The following is a 23391-nucleotide window of genomic DNA, read 5'->3' on the forward strand; positions in this document are numbered from 1 at the left end:
AACCTTAACATAGCTCAAAAAGAAAAATTAAATGAATTAGTTAGTGCTATTCATGAAAAGGATGATCTTTTAGATTCCCAAGAAGATTGTCTAATTAAAGAAAACAAGAAACATGTTAAGGTTAAAAAGGCTTATGCTCTTGAAATTGAAAAATGTGAAAAGTTATCTAGTGAGCTAAGCACTTACCGTGAGATGATTAACAACCTTAGAAATGAAAATGCTAGTTTAAATGCTAAGGTTGATTCACATGTTTGCAATATTTCAACTTCAAATCCTAGAGATGATAATGTTGATTTACTTGCTAGGATTGATGAGTTGAATGCTTCCCTCGCTAGCCTTAGAATTGAGAATGAAAAATTGCTTGCTAAGGCTAAAGATTTTGATGTTTGCAAAACTACAATTTCCGATCTTAGAGATAAAAATGATATTCTTCATGCTAAGATTGTTGAACTTAATTCTTGCAAACCCTCTACATCTATTGTTGAGCATGTATCTATTTGTACAAGATGTAGAGATGTTGATGTTAATGCTATTCATGATCATATGGCTCTAATTAAACAACAAAATGATCACATAGCAAAACTAAATGCTAAAATTGCCGAGCACAACTTAGAAAATGAGAAATTTAAATTTGCTCGTAGCATGCTTTATAATGGGAGACGCCCGGGCATTAAGGATGGCATTGGCTTCCAAAGGGGAGACAATGTCAAAATTAATGCCCCTCCTAAAAAATTGTCCAACTTTGTTAAGGGCAAGGCTCCCATGCCTCAGGATAACGAGGGTTACATTTTATACCCTGCCGGTTATCCCGAGAGCAAAATAAGGAAAATTCATTCTAGGAAGTCTCACTCTGGCCCTAATCATGCTTTTATGTATAAGGGTGAGACATCTAGCTCTAGGCAACCAACCCATGCTAAGTTGCCTAGAAAGAAAACTCCTAGTGCATCAAATGATCATAACATTTCATTTAAAACTTTTGATGCATCTTATGTTTTAACTAACAAATCCGGCAAGGTAGTTGCCAAATATGTTGGGGGCAAGCACAAGGGCTCCAAGACTTGTGTTTGGGTACCCAAAGTTCTTGTGTCTAATGCCAAAGGACCCAAAACCATTTGGGTACCTAAAGTCAAGAACTAAACTTGTTTTGTAGGTTTATGCATCCGGGGGCTCAAGTTGGATACTCGACAGCGGGTGCACAAACCACATGACTGGGGAGAAAAAGATGTTCTCCTCATATGAGAAAAACCAAGATCCCCAACGAGCTATCACATTCGGGGATGGAAATCAAGGTTTGGTCAAAGGTCTTGGTAAAATTGCTATATCTCCTGACCATTCCATTTCCAATGTTTTTCTTGTTGATTCCTTAGATTACAACTTGCTTTCTGTATCTCAATTATGTCAAATGGGCTACAACTGTCTATTCACTGATGTTGGTGTCACTGTCTTTAGAAGAAGTGATGATTCGATAGCATTTAAGGGAGTGTTAGAGGGTCAGCTATACTTGGTAGATTTTGATAGAGCTGAACTCGACACTTGCTTAATTGCTAAGACTAACATGGGTTGGCTCTGGCACCGCCGACTAGCCCATGTTGGGATGAAGAATCTTCACAAGCTTCTAAAGGGAGAACACATTTTAGGACTAACCAATGTTCATTTTGAGAAAGACAGGATTTGTAGCGCATGCCAGGCAGGAAAGCAAGTTGGCACTCATCATCCGCATAAGAACATAATGACTACTGACAGGCCACTAGAGCTCCTACACATGGATCTATTCGGCCCGATTGCTTACATAAGCATCGGCGGGAGTAAGTACTGTCTAGTTATTGTGGATGATTATTCTCGCTTCACTTGGGTATTCTTTTTGCAGGAAAAATCTCAAACCCAAGAGACCTTAAAGGGATTCTTGAGACGGGCTCAAAATGAGTTCGGCTTAAGGATCAAGAAAATAAGAAGCGACAACGGGACGGAGTTCAAGAACTCTCAAATCGAAGGCTTTCTTGAGGAGGAGGGCATCAAGCATGAGTTCTCTTCTCCCTACACACCTCAACAAAATGGTGTAGTGGAGAGGAAGAATAGAACTCTATTGGACATGGCAAGGACCATGCTTGATGAGTACAAGACTTCGGATCGGTTTTGGGCCGAGGCGGTCAACACCGCTTGCTACACCATCAACCGGTTATATCTACACCGAATCCTCAAGAAGACATCATATGAACTCCTCACCGGTAAAAAGCCAAACATTTCATATTTTAGAGTCTTTGGTAGCAAATGCTTTATTCTTGTTAAAAGAGGTAGAAAATCTAAATTTGCTCCTAAAACTGTAGAAGGCTTTTTACTTGGTTATGACTCAAACACAAGGGCATATAGGGTCTTTAACAAGTCCACTGGACTAGTTGAAGTCTCATGTGACGTTGTGTTTGATGAAACTAACGGCTCTCAAGTAGAGCAAGTTGATCTTGATGAGATAGGTGATGAAGAGGCTCCATGCATCGCATTAAGGAACATGTCCATTGGGGATGTGTGTCCTAAGGAATCCGAAGAGCCTCCCAATGCACAAGATCAACCATCCTCCTCCATGCAAGCATCTCCACCAACTCAAAATGAGGATGAGGCTCAAATTGATGGAGAAGAAGATCAATCAAATGAGCCACCTCAAGATGACGGCATAGATCAAGGGGGAGATGCAAATAATCAAGAAAAGGAGGATGAGCAAGAGCAAAGGCCGCCCCACCCAAGAGTCCACCAAGCAATCCAACGAGATCACCCCGTCGACACCATCCTCGGCGACATTCATAAGGGGGTAACTACTCGATCTCGTGTTGCACATTTTTGTGAACATTACTCGTTTGTTTCCTCTATTGAGCCACACAGGGTAGAGGAAGCACTCCAAGATTCGGATTGGGTGGTGGCGATGCAAGAGGAGCTCAACAACTTCACTAGAAATGAGGTATGGCATTTAGTTCCACGTCCTAACCAAAATGTTGTAGGAACCAAATGGGTCTTCCGCAACAAGCAAGATGAGCATGGTGTGGTGACAAGGAACAAAGCTCGACTTGTGGCCAAGGGATACTCCCAAGTCGAAGGTTTGGATTTCGGTGAAACCTATGCACCCGTAGCTAGGCTTGAGTCGATTCGCATATTATTGGCCTATGCTACTTACCATGGCTTTAAGCTTTATCAAATGGACGTGAAAAGTGCCTTCCTCAATGGACCAATCAAGGAAGAGGTCTATGTTGAGCAACCTCCCGGCTTTGAAGACAGTGAGTATCCTAACCATGTCTATAAGCTCTCTAAGGCGCTTTATGGGCTTAAGCAAGCCCCAAGAGCATGGTATGAATGCCTTAGAGATTTTCTTATTGCAAATGGATTCAAAGTCGGAAAGGCCGATCCTACACTCTTTACTAAAACTCTTGAAAATGACTTGTTTGTATGCCAAATTTATGTTGATGATATTATATTTGGATCTACTAACGAGTCTACATGTGAAGAGTTTAGTAGGATCATGACACAGAAATTCGAGATGTCAATGATGGGGGAATTGAAGTATTTTCTAGGATTTCAAGTAAAGCAACTCCAAGAGGGCACCTTCATCAGCCAAACGAAGTACACTCAAGACATTCTAACCAAGTTTGGGATGAAGGATGCCAAGCCCATCAAGACACCCATGGGAACTAATGGGCATCTCGACCTCGACACGGGAGGTAAGTCCGTGGATCAAAAGGTATACCGGTCGATGATAGGTTCATTACTTTATCTTTGTGCATCTCGACCGGATATTATGCTTTCCGTATGCATGTGTGCAAGATTCCAAGCCGACCCTAAGGAAGCTCACCTTACGGCCGTAAAACGAATCTTGAGATATTTGGCTTATACTCCTAAGTTTGGGCTTTGGTATCCTAGGGGATCCACATTTGATTTAATTGGTTATTCCGATGCCGATTGGGCAGGGTGTAAGATTAATAGGAAGAGCACATCGGGGACTTGCCAGTTCTTGGGAAGATCCTTGGTGTCTTGGGCTTCAAAGAAGCAAAATTCAGTCGCTCTTTCCACCGCCGAAGCCGAGTATATTGCCGCAGGCCATTGTTGCACGCAATTACTTTGGATGAGGCAAACCCTGCGGGACTACGGTTACAAATTAACTAAAGTCCCTTTGCTATGTGATAATGAGAGTGCAATCAAAATGGCGGATAATCCCGTCGAACATAGCCGCACTAAACACATAGCCATTCGGTATCATTTTCTTAGGGATCACCAACAAAAGGGAGATATCAAGATTTCATACATTAACACTAAAGATCAATTAGCCGATATCTTTACCAAGCCTCTTGATGAACAATCTTTTAACAAACTTAGGCATGAGCTAAATATTCTTGATTCTAGGAATTTCTTTTGTTAACTTGCACTCATAGCTCATTTGTATACCTTTGATCATATCTCTTTCCTATGCTATGACTAATGTGTTTTCAAGTCTATTTCAAACCAAGTCATAGGTGTATTGAAAGGGAATTGGAGTCTTCGGCAAAGACAAAGGCTTCCACTACGTAACTCATCCTTCGTCGTCGCTCCAAGCAACTCTCCGTTCTAAGGGGGAGAAAACATGAGCACCAAGCAAAAGGACTTCTTCTTTGGTATAATCTTAACTCATTTATTTATGACCAAAGAGGAAGATAGCACTTCAAGGGCTCTAATGACTCCGTTTTTGGCGATTCATGCCAAAGGGGGAGAGAGTAAGAGCCCAAAGCAAAAGGACCGCACCACCACCAATTTCAAAATCTTAAGTGTTGAATTTTCAATTGGTATCCTATTGTGTTCAAAAGGGGGAGAGTATTTCAAAATGATATATCAAAACCCTCTTGAACACTAAGAGGAGGATCTCATTTAGGGGGAGTTTTGTTTAGTTAAAGGAAAAGCATTTGAAACAGGGGGAGAAAATTTCAAATCTTGAAAATGCTTCTCAAAATCTTATTCATTTGCCTTTGACTATTTGCAAAAGAACTTTGAAAAGTATTTACAAAAGAGTTTGCAAAAACAAAACATGTGGTGCAAGCGTGGTCCAAAATGTTATAAGTAAGAAACAATCCATGCATATCTTGTAAGTATTTATATTGGCTCAATTCCAAGCAACCTTTGCACGTACATTATGCAAACTAGTTCAATTATGCACTTCCATATTTGCTTTGGTTTGTGTTGGCATCAATCACCAAAAAGGGGGAGATTGAAAGGGAATTAGGCTTACACCTAGTCCCTAATTAATTTTGGTGGTTGAATCGCCCAACACAAACAATTGGACTAACTAGTTTGCTCTAGATTATATGTTACACAGGTGCCAAAGGTTCATCTATAACTATACTAAATCGACTGTCCGGAATATCGTAGATTATTCCGGACAGGAGAAGCTTTTTGGAAAAACAGGCCAAGCGCGGACCGTCCGGGCCCTTGCGGCGGACCGTCCGCGACACGAAGATGTCACTCGGCCAGAACCAATGCAAAAATCCAAGTCTGTGCTATGGACTGTCCGGAGGAAAAGCAAAGACCGTCCGAGCCCTTGCGCGGACCGTCCGGCCTCTGGCGCGGACCGTCCGGTAGGTGAGAAACCGAAAAACCCGAAGGTAACGGGTTCGGAGAAATGAATTATAGCGGCCTCGCGGACCGTCCGGACCAGGCGGGCGGACCGTCCGCGACTGGCTCTGTCTGACATCTGACGACGCATTAAATGCAATATAGCCGTTGATATAGCCGTTACTGCTGACCGTTGCATTTTCAGCCGTTGATCTACAGGGGCGGACCGTCCGCACCAGGAGGGCGGACCGTCCGCGCTCAGCAGAATGGCCCAACGGCTAGGAAGTGGTTGGTGGCTATAAATACAACCCCAACCACCTCCATTCACTTCACCCAAGCATTCCAACCTTCAACATTCAATACAAGAGCTAGCAATCCATTCCAAGACACATTCAAAGCCTCCATCTCTCCAAGTTTCACAATTGAGAAAAGAGATCATTAGTGATTAGTGGCTTGAGAGAGAAAGTGATCCGTGTGTTATTTGTCGCTCTTGTTGCTTGGCTTTTTCCAATCGTGCTTTCTTGATTCTTTCATTGCAATCAAACTCACTTGTAATTGAGGCAAGAGACACCAAACTTGTGGTGGTCCTTGTGGGAACTTTGTGTTCCAAGTGATTGAGAAGAGAAAGCTCACTCGATCCGAGAGATCGTTTGAGAGAGGGAAGGGTTGAGAGAGACCCGGTCTTTGTGGCCTCCTCAACGGGGAGTAGGTTTGCAAGAACCGAACCTTGGTAAAACAAATCCGCGTGTCACACTCTTTATTTGCTTGCGATTTGTTTTGCACCCTCTCTCGTGGACTCGTTTATATTTCTAACGCTAATCCGGCTTGTAGTTGTGTTTATATTTGTAAATTTCAGTTTCGCCCTATTCACCCCCCTCTAGGCGACTTTCACAAATCCATGTCACGGACAAACAATTAGTGGGGCTAGCTTTTAACGAGTTGCATACATATTTAAGGGAAAAACTAGATGACACCCAATTTTTGTCACTAGCTCAATTACATCAACGGGCTTTGGCTTGTGAAAGCCAAAGCAAAGGAATACAAAAACCGACTCGTCATAACATGCACATGGTTTATTGTGATAATAATAGTTCTAATGACAAGTCAAAGGACATGTATGCTAACCGAGCTCATTTGGTCGGTCAAAGCCAAACCTCTAGCTTGTTCTTCTTTGCAACCAGTCCAAAAGAATCGACAAGAAGAAATTAAATTTACTTTTAATGTTGCCAAATATGATAAGTTATTTGATGATCTATTTAAAAGTGGCAACATTAAGATAACTCATACTATTCCACCTCTAGATGAACTAAAAAGACAAGCTTATTGTAAGTGGCACAATTAATTTTCTCATGCCACTAATGATTATAATGTTTTTCATCGACAGGTGCAATCGACCATTAATAAAGGTCGATTAAGTTTTCAAGAAATGCAAGTTGACAGACAACCATTTCATGTCGATATGATAGAACTAAAAGATAAGAAGGTCTTGGTTCGGTTAGATATGGCTGATAAAGACAAAGGAAAAAGCGTTATCATCAGTCACCCACGTGTAATAGATGAAAATAAGAAAATCATGTCTAGAGAAGTGGTTGCCCAAAGAACTTCTAGTGGAAGAGACACCGAGGATGACCATAAGATCCAAGGAAACTCGGGGAAAGCTCAATTGGCTACTAGGCCTATACCCCCTGTCCAGCACATGATAGACGGTCTAAAAGGCTATACGGACAATACATGACCAAAGCCGAACATTTCGCGTGCCCATTGGATGGTCCAGAGAGGCACAACAACAATGACAACCTTGGACCTTTAAACCGCGATAACCATAGATATGTATGTGGAAACAAAATATATCTAAGCTTTGGCCAGGCTATGAGCACTGGCCCTACTTTCGATCAACTTCTTTCCAAATATATTAATAAGAAGGTTGCTCTAAGTGATCGACCGACAAAGCAACCTCATTCACCAATATTAGAAAAACAAAGAAAAGAAACACGACCGATTAAAGGGTCTCAAAATGTAGTCCAGCTGGTTCCACCCACACCACCAACACCATGGACAACACCACATGTTCTCTAACCAGCCTACCCACCTGCATACCCACCACCTCCATATCCACCATCTGCATACCCAACTACATATTCGCTCACCTACCCAATTACCTACCCACCCACATAGGGAGGAGCAATGCCACACCCACAATTTCCATATGTGTTGCCATATCACCCAGCCTGGGGCACCACAAACATTAGTATTTGATAGGCTAGCTCCACCTAAGCAAGACCGATTGGCAACTCCACAATCCGATCCTTAGGCACAGGATTAGCAGGCATGCTGAAACTTTCAGCCTTAGGGTTGACAACTCTGGTAGGGGCATAAGTACAGGTGTACATTCGGGTCGCCCGGCCTGGCCCGACCCAAGCCCGAAAAGGCCCAACACGATTGAATTTCGGGCCAGCCCAGCCCGTAATTATTACGGGTCATGCGATGCTAGCCCATGGGCTTAGCCCTCGGCCCGTGGCCCGGCACGGTATTGGCTAAACGTGACGGGCTCATTTCGGGCAGCCCGAAATTATAAAAAACCTAAAATTCAAATTTTGGCCCAAACTTAACATATAGCCCAAATTTCATATCAAAGCCGAAAACTCACATCAAAGCCCGAAGTTCAAAACACATATATATCATTTAGTAGATATTAATATTTCAAGCTTTACAATTAAAAAAAATCAAAGAACACGAAAACAAGTGATGGTTGACGCCTCATTTCCATGATTAAGCATGCAACTAACCAAATTCGAGCGGATGTTTTCCATGATTAGAAGCATATGACCAAATGAATATGGGCCTTTTCGTGTCTCTGTAAATGGGACGTGCTCATGCCAGCCCGTGGGCCATGACCTCGGCTCAAGCCTGGCCTGATGCATAATTTCGGGTTGTGTCGTGCTTGGGACGTGCTTTTTTCGTGCTTCGGGCCAGCCTATCAGGCCTGACCCAAATGTACACCTCTGCGTAAGGGAAGAAAGCCCACAATTATAGCACCTGAGTTAGAGCCATCGGCTTCACCAAGTTCTATAAAGATTAGAAAGAACTATAGCTGATAACGTCATCAAAGTGGGCACAACTAATGTCATAATTAATGGAGAAGAAAACAATAAACTAATGATTTTTGGAACATTGGTGAAAACACAATTAGATAAGGATGTTGTTGTAGACAATAACCATAAGGCGAGTAGCCCACAAAAGACACCAGATCAGAAGTATTCCATTCCTCGATGGTGTCCGTCAAGTTTGACACATTCTCAAAAGCAAAATATTAAATGCTTGAGAGCTAAAGAAAATAGGGAAACGGAAATTGAGCAAGTGTTCAATGAGACACTTCCTATTTACCCTCAAAAGCAATGAAGACCTACGATCGTTTGTACACAAACAGCCATAGCGACAACAATTAGGTCATCGGACCATCCGATACCGGGAGCCAGAACGTTCGAGAGCACCACATACCGCCCAACAGTTCTAGAGACACTACCATAACTTCACATGATTTCCCTAGAGGTACGTTAGCCACCATGAACCACTTTGAGGCCCAAGGGAAAGGTTGCAGATGAAGAGGTACTTGAGGAGGAGATGGTGGACTACGAGGCATCCCTTGAACACCTAGGTATGGAAAATTAATGTTATTATTTTTTCTACCCATTATGATATAATCAATAATGATGAAATGTTATGGCTTAGTTTGATTTCAGACCTAAGGAAGCAGTTTTCACCAAAGCAAAAAAAATCAGTCAATCATCTAAAGTCAAATTGATGGGACATCGGTTTTAAGAATGCTAATTGATGGTGGGGGCAGCCGTTAACTTGATGCCATATTCTTTATACTGAAAGCTAGGGAAGCCAGATGATGAGTTGATCTTGACCAACATGACTCTCAATGGTGTTGGAATAAATAGTTCGATCGAAGGCAAGGGAGTAACATCAGTTGAGCTAACCATCAGGACCAAGAGCATGACCGCTGTATTCTTTGTTGCTGAGGTAGAAGGCAACTATAGTATAATCCTAGGAAGCGATTAGATACATGACAATCAATTCATACCTTCTACTTTACATCAAATGTTGATTCAATAGGTCGGTGATGATATTGAGACAATACATGTAGACGCATCAACTTGTATCGTTGTGGCTGATTGCCCTATACTTTGGGCTTATGATTCTATAAAATTCCTAACTGGGGTATATTTTTCAAATTATTAATTCATAAGCGTGTATAGAGAAGGATTCACTCATGTGATGCTATAGCCAATTAGGGATATCAATTTAACTCGCAAACCCAACGGGTACCGGACCCGATGGATGCAAGTACAAGTGAAAATTTTAACCCATAGGTGCAACCCGCACCCAGCCCGAAGTTTCATCGCTATGGGTGTGATTTCTATTTCAACCCGTGGGTGACCTGTGCTGGACTCAAAATTTAGTTTATCCATTATTTTGCACAATAATGATTAAGATACAATAGTAATTATTTTGAATAAGTAACTTGGCTAATGATTCATGAAGTGTTTTGTTCATGAAAATCTATAGATATAAACCAATTATCGCAAGTATTTAATTTCTTATAGCTAAACTATTATTTAAAAGTGTACAACGAGTAAAAACTCAAGGGTGACCTGAAACCTAACAGATTTGGGTGCGGGTTTAGAATTGCACCCACAAGTGCGATCGTGTGCAGGTCTAGGTAGACCTCATGGGTGTGATCATGGGCAAGTTTTCGCTCCACCCGACCCGAACCCGACCCATTGCCATCCCTAGAGCCGATAGAGAATCGACTAAATCATAAATGACATATAATGAATACATTAGAAAAAGGGAAACAAAAGAAACCAACCAGACGGTCCAAACACAAAGTTCGAACGGTCTGTAGTCGAGCATAGAGCATCTTGAGAGGATGTCGTCCATTCGGATAGTACGGTGATCAGCCAGATGGTCTAGACACAGAGTCCAGATGGTCCAAGGTCTAGCAAAGAGCACTTGAGAGGTTGTCATCCATCCGGACGGTCTGAACCCAATGGCCATACGGTTAGAGGTTCAATAGAAAGTGCCTTTTCTTCATGATTTATGTATGGTAGAGGAATTTAGAGATTTGGACATGTTAGGACATGGGTTTACTTCGACCGATATTTTCGAGAAAGTTGATATATGGGATGGTGATACACCAAGGCCTACTTTTGTAAGTAAAACCTGAAGTCCGATCCTAGGGAAAAATGATCGAATATTCGGATTATTACATGAGTTTGCTAATTGTTTTGCTTGGAGTTAACTAAAATGCTAGGTCTAAACTAAGAGTTAGTTGAACATTAGTTACCAATTAATCCTAGATTTAAGCCATTCAAGCAAATACTGAGATCATTCCGTCCCCACATATGGCTAAGGATTAAGGATGAAACTGATAGGTACGCTGATTGGGTCTCAAATATTGTGTCAATGGAAAATAAGGATTCCGACAAACTCAAGGTATGTATTGATTTTCGTAATTTGAATAGAGCAACTTCTAAAGGTGAATACCCTATATATGTAGCTGACATCTTAATTAATAACACATCAGGAATAGATTCATTAGCTTTCTTGATGGTAATATCAGATATAATCAAATCTTTATGTCTGAAGAAGATACATCTAAAATAGCCTTTGCATGTCCAAGCTTCATTGGTTTATTTGAATGTGTTGTCATGACTTTTAGGCTAAAGAATGCGAGCACAACTTATCAAAAGGCTATGAATTTGATTTTCTATGAGTTATTAGGGAACATTGTGGAGATCTACATTGATGATATAATAGTCATATTAGATGAGTTTGTTTCTCATCTAGTCGATTTGCGACAATCCTTTGAGAAGATGTGTCATTATGGTTTAAAAATGAACCCACACAAATGTGTTTTTGGGGTGTCGGCTGGAAAATACTTAGGATTCATAATTCATGAACATGGCATAGAAGTAGATCCTAATCGAATTAGAGCTATTTGGAAAGTAAGTTCTCCTACTTGTAAACTTGAGATGCAGAAGTTACTCAACAATGTAATTTATTTATGAAGGTTCATTTCTAACCTTGCTAGGAAAGTTGATGCTTTTACTCCTATTCTTCAGCTTAAAAACAATGTCAATTTCACTTGGGGAACATAATAGCAACATGCTTTTTACACAATTAAGGAATACCTGCCTTCGGTTCCAGTGCTTAGGGCACTAAGGAGTGGGTTTCTTTTCAAGTTATACATAGAAGCCGAAGATTAAGTCATCAAAGTTGTACTGACTCGGGAGTCCGAAGCGAAGGAGTACATCATAGTATATCTAAGTCGTCAACTGGTGGACATTGAGACAAGGTACACTTCTGTTGAGAAATTATGTTTATTCTTGTTTTATACATGCCCCAAGCTTAGGTATTATCTACGATCTAGCTCTTGTATTGTTTCCTGTCAAACCTATGTGATTAAATACATGTTGCCAAACCCAATTATGAGTGGTAGGATTGGTAAATGTGCTTATTGAAAGGGAAATGTGCCCTTGGGCCATTTCTATAAGTATTTTGGTGATTAGATGCCCAACACATTAATTGAGTTCTTATGTGCAAAATGTGTGAAGAGCGCAAATCAAAGCATAAGGTATGTTTCTAGACTTAGTATATTATTTTGTATACTAATGTGTTTGTCTAAGTGCTAGAAACAGCGACAAAAGAAGAAGAAAAGAAAAGGAAAAGAGTTGGTTGTGTGCAGCCAACACCAACTCTGGTCAGGTACACCGGACTGTCCGGTGGTGCACCAGACAGTGTCCAGTGCGCCAGGCTGGCCGACGGTGAACCGGCTGCTCTCGGGAAAACGCAGAGGCGTACGACTATAATTCACCGGACTGTCCGGTGGTGCACCAGACTGTCCAGTGAGCCAATGGTCGCTAGCGCCAACGGTCGGTTGCGCAATCCGCGGGCGACGCGTGGCCCGCAACAACGGTCGGTTGGGCACACCGGACTATCTGGTGTGCACCGGACAATGTCCGGTGCGCCAACCGACCCCGAGGACCAACGGTCGGACGTGCCAGATATGGAAGGAGATCGCGCACCGAACAGCTACAGTGACTGTCCGGTGGTGCACCGGACTGTCCGGTGCACTACCCGACAGAAGGCAAGTTTGGCCTTCCAAGTTGGCCTCCAACGGCTCCTAGCTGCCTTGGGGATATAAAAGGGACCCCTAGGCGCATGGAGGAGAACACCAAGTCTACAAGAAACATTCTAAGACTCCCAGACTCTGCTCCCACGCATTTGATTCGTTGTGTTAGTGATTTGAGCTCCGTTCGAGTTGTGAAGTCCCTGTGTTGTCCTGTGAGCTCAAGTCTTCACTTGTGTGTGTGGTTGTGCTGCGTAATTGAGTCTTGTGTGTTTTGCTCTCCCAACCTTACTCTCGTGCTTACTTTGTGATCTATATTGTAAGGGCGAGAGGCTCCAACTTGTGGAGATTCCTCGCAAACGGGAGAATACTCAAAAGAGAAAAGACCATGGTATTCAAGTTGATCATTGGATCACTTGAAAGGGGTTGAGTGCAACCCTCGTCCATTGGGACGCCACAACGTGGAAGTAGACAAGTGTTACTTGGTAGAACCATGGGATAAAAATCGCGTGTCTCTTGTGTTGCTTTTTCTGTGATTGTTTTGTTAACAAGAACTCGCTTCAAAGCTACTTAGTCACACTAACAATTTAATAATCAAGTTTGTGGCTATTTAGTATTTGATTTTACAAGATCATCTATTCACCCCCCTCTAGGTGCTCTCAGTTGGTATCAGAGCAGTACTCTTCATCTAAGGGACTAACCGCCCGAAGAGATGGATCCTAAGGGAAAGGGGATGGTGGTCAACGACAAGGAGAAGGAGTCCCTCTTCAATGAGCCAAGGGACGATAAGCCCACTGACTCAGGTTCGAGTCACAAGAAGAGGGACGAGAAGAAGAAGAGGCGCATCAAGAAGATCATCTACTATAACAGCGATGCCTCCTCTTCTTCACCAAGAGACGACGATGACTCTTCGTCGAAAAAGAAAACATTTAATCAAAACTATTCTTTTGATTACTCTCGCATTCCTTATAATTCAAATGCACATCTACTTTCAATTCCCCTTGGAAAACCTTCACACTTTGATGGAGAGGACTATTCATTTTGGAGCCATAAAATGCGTAGTCATCGATTTTCTCTCCATCCTAGTATTTGGGAAATTGTAGAGAATGGGATGCATTTCAATAGTACTGATAACCTTGTGATTATAAACGAGCAAATTCATAAAAATGCCCAAGCCACTACTGTTTTGCTAGCATCTCTTTGCAGGGATGAATACAATAAGGTGAGTGGCTTGGACAACGCCAAACAAATTTGGGACACCCTCAAGATATCTCATGAGGGAAACGATGCCACCATGATCACCAAGATGGAACTGGTGGAAGGCGAATTGGGAAGGTTCGCGATGATCTGGGGAGAGGAGCCAACACAAACCTACAACAGGCTCAAGACACTGGTCAGTAAGATCCGAAGCTACGGAAGCACAAGATGGACGGATCATGATGTCGTCCGACTCATGCTCAGGCCATTTACTTTTATTGACCCCCATCTTGTCAACCTTATTCATGAAAATCCCAGGTACACCAAAATGACGCCCGAGGAAATCCTCGGAAAATTCGTGAGTGGGCGCATGATGATGAAGGAGGCGCGATACGTGGACGATGCGCTAAATGGTCCACTACCCGTCTACGAGCCACAGCCCGTTGCTCTCAAAGCAACAAGCAGCAGGGAGGCGCTACCAAGCAAGGTGGCACAAGTGGAGGCTGCCGGGCTAAATGAAGATGAGATGACACTCATTATCAAACGTTTCAAGACTACGCTCAAAGGACACAAAGAGTACCCCACCAAGAATAAAACAAGGGGAAAACGCTCCTGCTTCAAATGCGGTAAGACTGGTCACTTTATTGCTCAATGTCCCGATAATGAAAATGACCAGGCACAAGAAAGACATGGGAAGAAGGAGAAGAAGAAGAATTACAGGAAGGCAAAGGGCGAGGCGCATCTTGGAAAGGAATGGGATTCTGACTGCTCTTCATCCGACTCCGACGATGAAGGACTGGCAACCTCGGCCTTCGACAAGTCTTCACTCTTCCCCAATGAACGTCATACATGTCTTATGGCTAAGGAGAAGAAGGTATGTTTTAAGTAGTATAAGGGGTGTCAAGTGTGTAAAAATTTGATGATCTACAAATGATTCCTGCCACCGAATTGCATCCTATCATCAATCGTAGGCCATTTAGAGGATAGGGTTTAGACTTTGTGGGTGAAATTCATCCACCATTGTCCAAGGGGCATCAGTTTGTCTTAGTCGCCACATATTAATTCACCAAGTGGACTTAAGTCGTTGCATTAAAATATATGACACATAAGGAGGTAATTGTGTTTTTATAGAGTATATTATTAATAGATTTAGCATTCCCCAAACTTTGACTACAGATCAAGGGACTTCTTTTATATCCAAAGAGGTACATGAGTTTGCTGAATCATACAAGATTAATTTACTCAATTTACCTCCATATATATTATGCTCAGGCCAATGGCCAGACCGAGTCAAGGAATAGGAAATTGATTAACCTTATCAAAAAGAAGATATTTGATTGTCCTAGGCATTGACATAAAGTTTTGTTTGAGGCTTTATGGGCTCATAGAATATCAAAACTTCATGCCACTAAAGTTTCTCCTTTTGAGCTTATGTATGGAAATGAAGCCATCTTGCCTATAGAAATAAATCTAACCACTATTAGGTTTGCCAGGCAAAATAATTTAGATGTCGATGAGTACCATGATTTAATGATGGACAATATTGACGAGGTGACCGATAAGAGGTTGATGGCTTTGAAGGAAATTGAAAAGGACAAACTTATAGTCGCCAAGGTCTACAATAAGAAGTTAAAGACTAAATCATTTCAGGTTGGAGATTTGGTGTGGAAGACAATGTTGCCATTGAAGATTAAGGATTACAAGTTTGACAAGTGGTCTCCAAGTTTGAAAGGGACTTATAAGGTTGTACATGTAATCCCTGGTAATGCTTATATGTTGGAAACATTACAAGGAAATAAGTTACATAAAGCATTGAATGGTCGTTTCCTAAAACAATACTATCCTAATACATGGTAAGATGTTTAGAAAGCTGGTGTTCTCAATCTCACATCAGGTTGTACTTTTAGAAAATATGTAAGGAACTAGGTGATTTTGGCTCACTAAACTCTGCCAGAAGTAGGGAGCATGTGTGGAGCACCAAATCTAGCACCTGGACGACTGAATGGTATGACCATGTGGCATAGACTGTTCGGACCTCAGACGGTCTGGTATGACGGCTTGGATGGTCCAGGATCAGTTTTTAATTTAGGCTAGAGTCCTTAACCTGTGTGTGGTTATCATAACAGGCTCACGAGAACTGTTTGATTTCACCTAGGAACGGGTTCAGACCTCCCCAATATATACAAAAGGGTACGACCGATTGAAGAACACAATAATCGAACCTAAACATCAATTTATCTTATTTATTTTATGCATTAGCCTTAGAAGTAGTTCTATTCCTAGTTGTAGCCTCCCAACTAGAAGTGTAATTAGACCGAATACGAACAAATATTGTTTTTACCATATTTATTTTCATATTTTCTCTAGTGATTTCGATCAGATACGAATATTATCGAGTTGTGTGGGATAAAACTAGAATGGATATCGACATCTTAAATATCCAACTTTGAGTATATGGATACAAATATAAATCGGATACAGATCATATACTGAATAGTAAAACTCGAATACAGATCGGATCTCAGCTCTCTTAGACTAATCGAATTCGATTACGGACGGATAATATACATACCATTTATACCCCTACTCCCAACCTCCAATATTTGCCTCATTTTGACTCTACATCTTCTAACAGAGCTTTGGGTGGCCTAACAACGGCAAAGCAACTCTAAAATCTTTTCTCCCCGACTGGGTCCCTATCGAGAGGTGAGATCTTGGTTCTTACCGAAGCCCTCTGCGCCATCACGGACGGTCCGCCGTCTACACGCGGACGGTCCATGCACATGAAAAAGGGAAGCAGAGCTCTCTGTGCACTTGCGGACAATCTGCGCTCTCGTAGAGAGGACCCCGAGGTCCTGTGTGCCACGAGAGTTCGTTTATAGGGTGTTTGGTTTGAGGAATGAGTTGGTCCATAATCTTCTCAATCCTCATTTTTGTTTGGTTTGTAGAATGAAATGAGTTGAACCATAACCACCTCATTCCTCATAGTTAGTTAGTACTAATATGGGGAATGAGATCATCCCACCAAATTTGAGGAATGGATCAACGATGCACTACCTTATTTTGGATGGTGTGATTCCTCAAACCAAACACCCCATAGTGTTTGGGCCAAAATGACGAGGATCCATCTGTTGCTACATAAAATCTTTTATGTTCTTTGCCATAAAGCGGTATCATTTTTTGTATAGTAAACTTATGGTGTGTTTGGTTAGTGGAATCAACCTATACTTCATAAGGTGATGCATCATAAGTTCATCCCATAAATTTTGGTGAAATCAACTCATTCATCATGTATATACTAATTATTACTTATGGGAATTGGGGTGGTGATTTCTATAAATCATTTGCATGCAAAATGACTGCATAAAATCCATTTCCCTCGTCTCTCTAACAAATTCTACGCACATAACAAAATTTGTTATGATGCGTCTAGAAAAGCCAAAACAGATTCACAATTTTTTCTTGAATCAGAAAGAAAACATGTAATCTCATTCTCAGGTTCACAACCAGAGCCAGGCACAATGGCCATGAAACCTGCATCTTATTTACAGAAGAGAGAACTCACACTAAAACAAAAAAAAAAACGGGGAAAAGGAACACACACCAAAACAAACGAAGAAAGGAACTCTAGAGAACGATGGCTAATTATTAGCGGCTTCAATTTCTTCTCGATCCCGCTCTCTTAGTTAGAAGAACCACGCTGCGCATATGTAGGTGATCATGGCGTGGCAGTTCGCGCTGGAGCTGACGGTGGAAGCGGCTTCATCTTGCTGATGAAGCTGACGGCGATCTGGAGCATCTTGGTGAACTCGGTGAGGCTCTGCACGACGATGAGGCGCACGTCGCCGTTGAGCTCCCTGCAGCTGACGGTGCAGGACGAGACGTCGGCGGCAGAGCGCATCGCGAGCGTCCTGGCCACCTGCGTGTCGCCCGAGTGCAGCGCGGCGGTGGCGCCGTGGAGCTTCTGCATGGCGCTGCGCATGGTGACGGTGCAGTTGCCGAGGCAGCGGCGGAAGTCGGGCACGCCGGTGTTGAACCCGGGGAGCTTGCCCTCGAAGATGGACACCGCGACGGCGCCGGCTTCCGAGGCCGCCTCCAGCGCCACGGCCACCAGCGCTCTGACGTCCACCTGCCCCGGGGCGCCCGCGATCCTGGCCGCGCGCTGATCGGGCGCCGCGGACGCGATCGACGTCTGCACGTCCAGCAGCCGCTGCCCCAGCTCCGCCACGCACAGCTCCGGGTACGGGCCCGTCATGCAGGTGGCCACGATCGGGCTGGCGCCGGGGGAGACCCGCGCGGCGGCGGCGCCACGGGAGGAGAGGGAGACGACGCAGAGGCACAGGACGACTGCTGCTAGCAGCGACGTCGTCGTCGTGCGCACGGACAGCACCGCCGCAGCCATCTTCGACTCCTTAGTCCTTCCTCGCAGGTACTTTTTAATTCTAGCTTCTCCGACCGAGAGATCCGGCTCTCTAATTTCCAGTAGTTGATGGATGAACGAACGAAGCAGTGAGTGACGATGTGATCGGTCTGTGCAGCATAACCTGATCGCACGCACGTAGATATATATACACGTTCACGGATGCTATTGCTGCCGGGAGTGGTTCTTGGTGTTCATCGATCGTCGGTGTGGCCGGGAGGTTTTTCCGAGACACGTGGACATGGTTCGCGCGCGCGACATGATGCATGGTCGATCGAGAGGCTGGGAGAGAAATGAGCTGAGGCAACGGATCGAGATCGAGCTCCAGCTCTGCAACATTCCCTGCCGCTTTTTCTTCATTGCTGTTGCATGCCTTGCGCTGCCGCTCGAGTTGTGTTCCCCGGTTTCTTGCGTCTTTGTATGTAAGTGGATTGGAGTTTGGGGTGAGGCTTGAGGATAGGCTATCTCTAACCATTCCCCCTCTCAAATCCCTCTATTCGTACTTTCTATTCATATTTAAATACCTCTTACTCTACCGTTCTTCCCCCTATTCAGCTCCTCATTTACTCTTTAACTAAGCTATTTGCCTTTTATATATTAGTTTTTGGAGTTTTAAAAAATACTACCATATTTGTAATACCGTAACACACATTGTTATCTGCTAATTATATTGAAAACACAATCAATTAATGGAGAGGGGAAAGATGATTTAGTTCTCTCACCCCCGCGAGGGGGCCACCAGGGGCGTCGTTGGAGGCGAGGGGGAGCCGCCGGGGCACCCCATGCCCGACATGGGGAGGGGGTCAGGGCTCTGTTGGAGTCCGCCTTAGATACAGTTAGTTTGCATAAAAATGATGATCACCAAAGATCAAACTTGGTTAATTTTCAAATGATACTTACACTACTAGAAAAGCAGGTCTTTAAATGCATTCTATTTTTTTGCAAACGATGCTTTTGCAGGGCAACCAACTGTATTGTTTCGAACAGTGGGACCCATCAAAACCGCCGCTTGCAGAAAAGATTATTGGAAGCAAACGCTTTAAGACAATTTACAGGAACATGGAAGACATCGAAGTCGAGACATTGGTATCATATTTCTGTCACTTCATATGACGTGAAGTGACACATGTAAAAGGACATTTCTTTGACCTTGATGGACCGTTGAAAATTCATTCGGAGCTCACTAATTTTGAGAGGCATAACATATGACCATTTTGAAACATTTGAACCGATTTTGTGAACATGAATGGATGAAAAAACTATTGTTGTGTTTATGTGTATGGATGAATGATATATTTGGGTTGTATTGTGAAAAACTTTGTGTCAGAGGCGAATATCATGGGTATGGCATGGTGCTCGTTTAGCAAGGAAAAGAAAATCTCTGGTCGCCCGAATTTGCCTACTGTTGCCCGAAGAGATTCCAACTTGACTGACCCTAGCTACGAGGGTCGAGGGCTTGGATATCCCCACAACATAGTTCCACCTCGCCCAACCACGAAGAGGCTAACACTTAGATGTTTCTAATTCAAAGTTCCACCTCGCCCGTCCCCCAACCACGGAGGGGGGGGGTCAAGGCTCAAATGTTCCCGCCTTGTCTGGCCCCAAAGTCAACAAGCCAGATCCTTCTTCAGAGAATACAAGCTCAGAAATAGAAAACCCAAGAGAAATCCTAACTCCTTCACTCTCTTTCCTTGATATAATGAAGCACACTCACTACACAAACTAAGGGTAGTTTCACTATATTTCTACACTCTGCAAATGAGAACTCGAGGGGGTATAATACAAAATGAGATAGGGGTACATATAGGTGATCTAAGTTGGTAAGGGGGTAAGGTCGGTGGCTGGGCGACCACGTGTCATGCTGGCTGGACATAGAGTGGATGGGTGGCAAAGGCACGTCTAACCCCTAGATGCACAACCTTGCTTCATCAATGCCTTACAAGTGCTCCAAAAGTCAGTTGACAATTAAATTGGTTATGTACTTTCTTTGGTGAGATCCATGTGAGGGTGATGTGGCTTTCTTTCGACCCTCGAATGTCCATGTGTTTGAATCCATGATATTATCTTGGCGCATCTCCTGACGCTCCTGTCGCATCTGCGCCTGCATATCTTGCATCATATTCGCCATCTATTGCAGCATCTACATATGAGTTGCAACCACTGGATCGGTCCCAGTCGGTGGAGGATTCAGAGGATTCATCTCGGCTTGCTGTTGTCTAAGCACCCTCCGGTTGAATGGGTTGGCAGGTAGATCGATTCCGCCTCCCTTCCTGGTATTGACCATCTGAGTTAGAAACACATGGTAAGAAAGAATTGTAGACAAGACGAGTAGTTACGAGACATGGTACTTTGGGGGTTTTATTAGCTAAGTAGATTAGTGTGTCACCTACTAAAGCTAATTCATTATCTTATGGTGGTACATGCTAAGATGCCCTACTATACTATTTCAATCAATCAAAGAAGCAAATCAGGCATTTATCATCAGAACAATCAACCAACATTTTACTAGAGAAAATAATTTTAATTTTGTCTTAGGTCTCCTATCTCTTTAGAAGGGGTCATAAATGTAGGATTCTAAGGTGTGAAATCCATCTTGTCTTAGAATAGAAAAGATAAGACTAATCAGAGTAGAACAACAAAAGGTGAGACAGAATCAAGATAAGTGTAGAAAGAATCAGAGTAAGGTAAGTAGGTAAGGGTTTTGTCAAGTTCTATCTAGGTTTCGTCCTACAGTCAACATTTCCTCTGATACCACTTCTGTCACACCCAGATTTAAGGGACAACACCGGCTGCGTCTCATATGTGTGCCAAACAAGAACAACACATATAATGACAAAGTGTATAGAGATAAATGTCACAAATATCATAATGCAACTATTACACAGCGGAAGTCTTACAAAAATAAATGATAAATATAAAGCGAACTAAATGTCCATCCATGGCGTCATAAAAGCTGACTAGGAGACACCACCTAGATCAAATCGTACTCCTCGTTGTACGGCTCCTCCTAGACGACCTGTTCTTCTCCTGTGGGGGTATATATATCGCAAGTGTGAGCTCACAAAAGATCATAGCTCAATAAGTTGTGGGGAATAATGCGCATGAACTCACCAAAGGTGGGAGTTCATGTGAAGTATAAGGTTGATCAACAATAGGGGTTAAAGCTGAGCATTGCTTTTAATAAGTTGGTCAAATTTTATTAGCAATTACTAGATGTAAGTAAATACCATACCAGAATAAAAATAGAACAAAACTAATAATAAATCCCATGCAATGCAAATGACAAATTGAATTTAGTTCCATAGTTTAATCATGCGAGAGTCCTGAGCTGCTCATGACCGTGGGCATGGCTAGTATACCAGTTTTACACTCTGCAGATGTTGTACCCTATACCCACAAGTCATGTTACCCATCTGTCAAGGGATCACGACTCTCATACACCTCTACCAAAGAAGCGAGGCAGGGTAATACTGCGAGGCCTTTACAAAGTTCCACTAGCTTTAGAAAACCTGCTACAGTTTCTAGGAAGAGCAATGCAGGAATCCCCAGTCTGACCGCCATCGCAACAAAATCAACCCGGGAACCTCCCTACACGCCTACTCTCCTACTGCCCTTGCCCCTATCGGGTAAGGTAGTCCTCCACTAGCTTTCCTAGTTAGTCAATCAAAGGCGTCTCATTCCACCTTTGTGGTGGCACGTGTTTCTCAAGTTAAGCTCCATGTTCCAATTAAAAATAATGATATTGACATGACCAATAAGTAAAACAATAGTATATTTGGAACATAAACAAAATCTAATATTAATCCCAAAACCATATAGAGCAATAGCAAAAACTACCCAAACAGTTTAGGGGTAAACAAGGTGAAAGGATAACTAGACTAGGGAGACCTATTGGGACCATCAAAATTAAGCCTATACATGAATAAGTGATTATAAAGAACATTGTTGGTAATAAAAGTGGTCAAGGGCACAATTTGCCTTCAATGAGCTCCGACTTAGCAACTTCTACCTACTGAACACCTGGATCCTCGGCCACTGGCTCTTCTACTCGCCACAATACAAACAAGCACGGTACAAGGAAGAAATTAACATCACACCAAACATGTATACATAATATATAATAATAATCTACGCATTAAAACGAGATCATAGGAAAAAGAATCACTAAATTCGGAGTTACGGATTTTAAGTTATGATTTTCCGAAGTATATATGTGCTTGGTACAAAATTCATTAAGTGATCAAATTTAATATGGGTTTCATGTTAAAACAACGTTACTGAGTGATAAACAATATTAAAAAAATTATAGGATCTGGAATGGATCAATTTGGACTTAAAATGAATTAAATATGAATTTCACAAGTTTCTAGAATTATTTTTGTATTAAAAATCAGTTTCTATAATTAATTATCTAATTCCTCTGTTCCTGGGTTGCGCGCAATAATACTCAAAAGTCCAGCTAACTCGCAAGATTCACCTAGACTCAGTTTGCAACAGCGCTGAACCGTGGGTTAAATCTCTAATCTTCCGAGGGTTCGTTTGTAAAACTCAGACCGAAGGGGTATCAGTTATTCTCGGTCGTCCGATCTAACCTCAATGCTACTGATTAGATTAAAACCGCCCAACCTCCCGGCTACTAGATCTTGGATCTACGGTCCCTATCATATCACCAACCCGCATGCAGTCCACACGTGGGATCACGATCCTACGGTTCAGGTGAAGAACTCCCATGATCGCACCCCGCCCGTACGATCATGATCCGACGCCCCCGAGTTACCCTGGTCGAAACGTTACGGTGTGATTAATCACAGCCGCCCGCGCCCGAATCCATGGCCAGACACCGTCATCCCCAACGCGACACACACAGCGGCGGCGACGGCGCCCCTGTACACGGTGGAGACATCGCTGTCCAGTTTCTAAGGCCTAGTTTCCGTCCGAAATTCCTACCCGACAGGTGCATACCCTAGTGGAGAAGATCGCGGGGCTAGGGAGGGTTGTCTCACCGGTTATTGGAGCACGTGTAGTTCTGGTCGCGATGAAGAGCGGCACCAGCGTCGGCCAAGAGCTCCGACGAGCA

At 42.9% G+C, this 23391-nt stretch overlaps 1 protein-coding gene across 1 annotated transcript; it reads right to left on the bottom strand.

The window, feature by feature from the left end:
• Positions 1-17342: 17342 nt before the first annotated feature.
• LOC100277686 (uncharacterized) lies at positions 17343-18412 on the bottom strand. Its single transcript, NM_001151189.2, has one exon. It carries the CDS (start codon positions 18294-18296, stop codon positions 17613-17615), a length of 684 nt encoding a protein of 227 aa, NP_001144661.2. The 5' UTR covers positions 18297-18412; the 3' UTR covers positions 17343-17612.
• Positions 18413-23391: the final 4979 nt, after the last annotated feature.

This window comes from Zea mays, chromosome 1, assembly GCF_902167145.1.
Source record: "Zea mays cultivar B73 chromosome 1, Zm-B73-REFERENCE-NAM-5.0, whole genome shotgun sequence".
Lineage (NCBI taxonomy): Eukaryota > Viridiplantae > Streptophyta > Magnoliopsida > Poales > Poaceae > Zea > Zea mays.

Excerpts from the sequence above, each read along its gene's own strand:
- LOC100277686 (NM_001151189.2), bottom strand. The coding sequence starts at position 18,296 with ATGGCTGCGGCGGTGCTGTCCGTGCGCACGACGACGACGTCGCTGCTA.